Genomic DNA, 1,724 nt, shown 5'->3' with positions numbered 1-1,724 from the left:
GAACTATCAATACCTGTCATAGATTCATAAATTTCTTTCGTTGTAGATGTAGATGAAGATGTTGATGAACCTGATACGTCGTCGGATATTAGTTACTTAGATGATAATATGGAAAATGATCAAAATGTGGTAAATGTAAAGAGAAAAAAGAATCAGAATCGTAAACTGAAGGATTCTCAACAAAGAAATAAGAGTAAGTAAAAAATTATTTTGCAATTATAATACACATATAGGTATATATACAATTTTGACATTATAATTATACACATATACATATTGCACATATACAAGGTGTATGACAAAAAGTTTTGAATCAAAAATATACATATAGATTTGGTCATACTGAACAAAACAGCCCTTTATCATTTTGCAAACCACGCAAAATTTTGAATTATTAATTATTAATTATTAAAAATTGTCATGTATAGAGGTTTCTTTAATTAATAACTCGGAAATTTGCGTGGTTCGCAAAATGATAGAGGACTTTTTGTTCTGGATGACCTAATCTACAATACGTGTATGTTTTGAATTCGAAACTTCTCGTTACTTACTCTATATATATAAATCTTTAAATATTTTATAAAATTTTAATTAAATATTATATGTAAATCTTTAGAGACAATTATATAAATTAATAAATATTTTAATATTGTATTTCCAGAATCTACTCACACATGGACACCAGATGAAAAACGTGTCGTTCTCGATGCTTTTGGTCATTACATACATTCCACTGACAAGAAATTACCCACATTCAGTGAAATTGGAAATCTTATTCAAAAGCATAAGGACTTATTAGGACACCAAAAAGTGCCTGCGATTAAAACATGGGTACGCAATCAAAAACAAAAATATAAAAAGGGAATGAAAGTATAAACACAGAATGATTTCGTTTTTAAATGATACCTTAGAACATCAGCAGTAAGTAAAATAATAATTGTTTTATTAATAATTATTCATTTTGATAGTTATTTAACATTTATGTTATAATAATTTCTTAACATTTATTTCAGAACTATAACTATTTCAAAAAAGAGCAATACTTTGTAACCATGATTGATCGCGACAATAGCCGAGGTGATCGGAGAAGTTGTGTATAATGTCCTGATTCAACGGCCCCTGTCCCTGGTTGAGTGTTAATAATGACGTTAATATCTCTCACATTGTCAAGCCAAACTGGCTCTTCGTTCAGCTTCCGACTCATCCATCATTTCTCCTTATGCAAAATTTGGAAGACAGCATGATATATTGGTATAATGATAAATACTGAACAGAAACACTTGAATCCATCTGTACATAAAAGTTGTCAAGAAACTCTACAATCTTCACGCATAATTTGCGATTCTTAGTCAATATGGACTAGAGTTTAGTACAATCGCCATTGATAATCTCCTTTAATCGCGTCAAAATTGATCATTTCGCTTTTTGACTTCGTTCTTTACTCATGTACTTCTTCGTAATACTTTATTGAAATCGCTGTGAATACTCTGACAAACATATTTCCTAATAGTTGATTATTTACATAGAGATATGGTAAATAACGCAGTATATATATCATTCTAACAATGATCAATAAGATTACATTTAGCTGTACAGAAGATATAGTTTAATATGTACGTTGTTTTTTTCATATGAGCTACTTTTATATAAACTGCAGTTAACACTTCTTGTATAACGTTTGTAAATCTTGCATAAGCAAGTGATCTCAGTTCGTAAAACGTGCA

The 1,724-nt window shown here is 29.2% G+C and overlaps 1 protein-coding gene across 1 annotated transcript; it reads left to right on the top strand.

Moving 5' to 3' along the window:
• Positions 1-46: 46 nt before the first annotated feature.
• Positions 47-1,571, top strand: LOC112463653 (the record flags this gene model as incomplete). Its single annotated transcript, XM_025030152.1, has 3 exons — positions 47-193; positions 662-921; positions 1,014-1,571. Coding segments are annotated over 2 exons (362 nt in total), but the record flags the coding sequence as incomplete, so codon positions are not given.
• Between the last annotated feature and the right edge of the window lie 153 nt (positions 1,572-1,724).

This window comes from Temnothorax curvispinosus, unplaced genomic scaffold, assembly GCF_003070985.1.
Source record: "Temnothorax curvispinosus isolate PA1 unplaced genomic scaffold, ASM307098v1 QBEX01013520.1, whole genome shotgun sequence".
NCBI lineage: Eukaryota > Metazoa > Arthropoda > Insecta > Hymenoptera > Formicidae > Temnothorax > Temnothorax curvispinosus.
The sequence above is the reverse complement of the archived record's forward strand: the minus strand, read 5'-3'. Positions and strand labels throughout refer to the sequence as shown.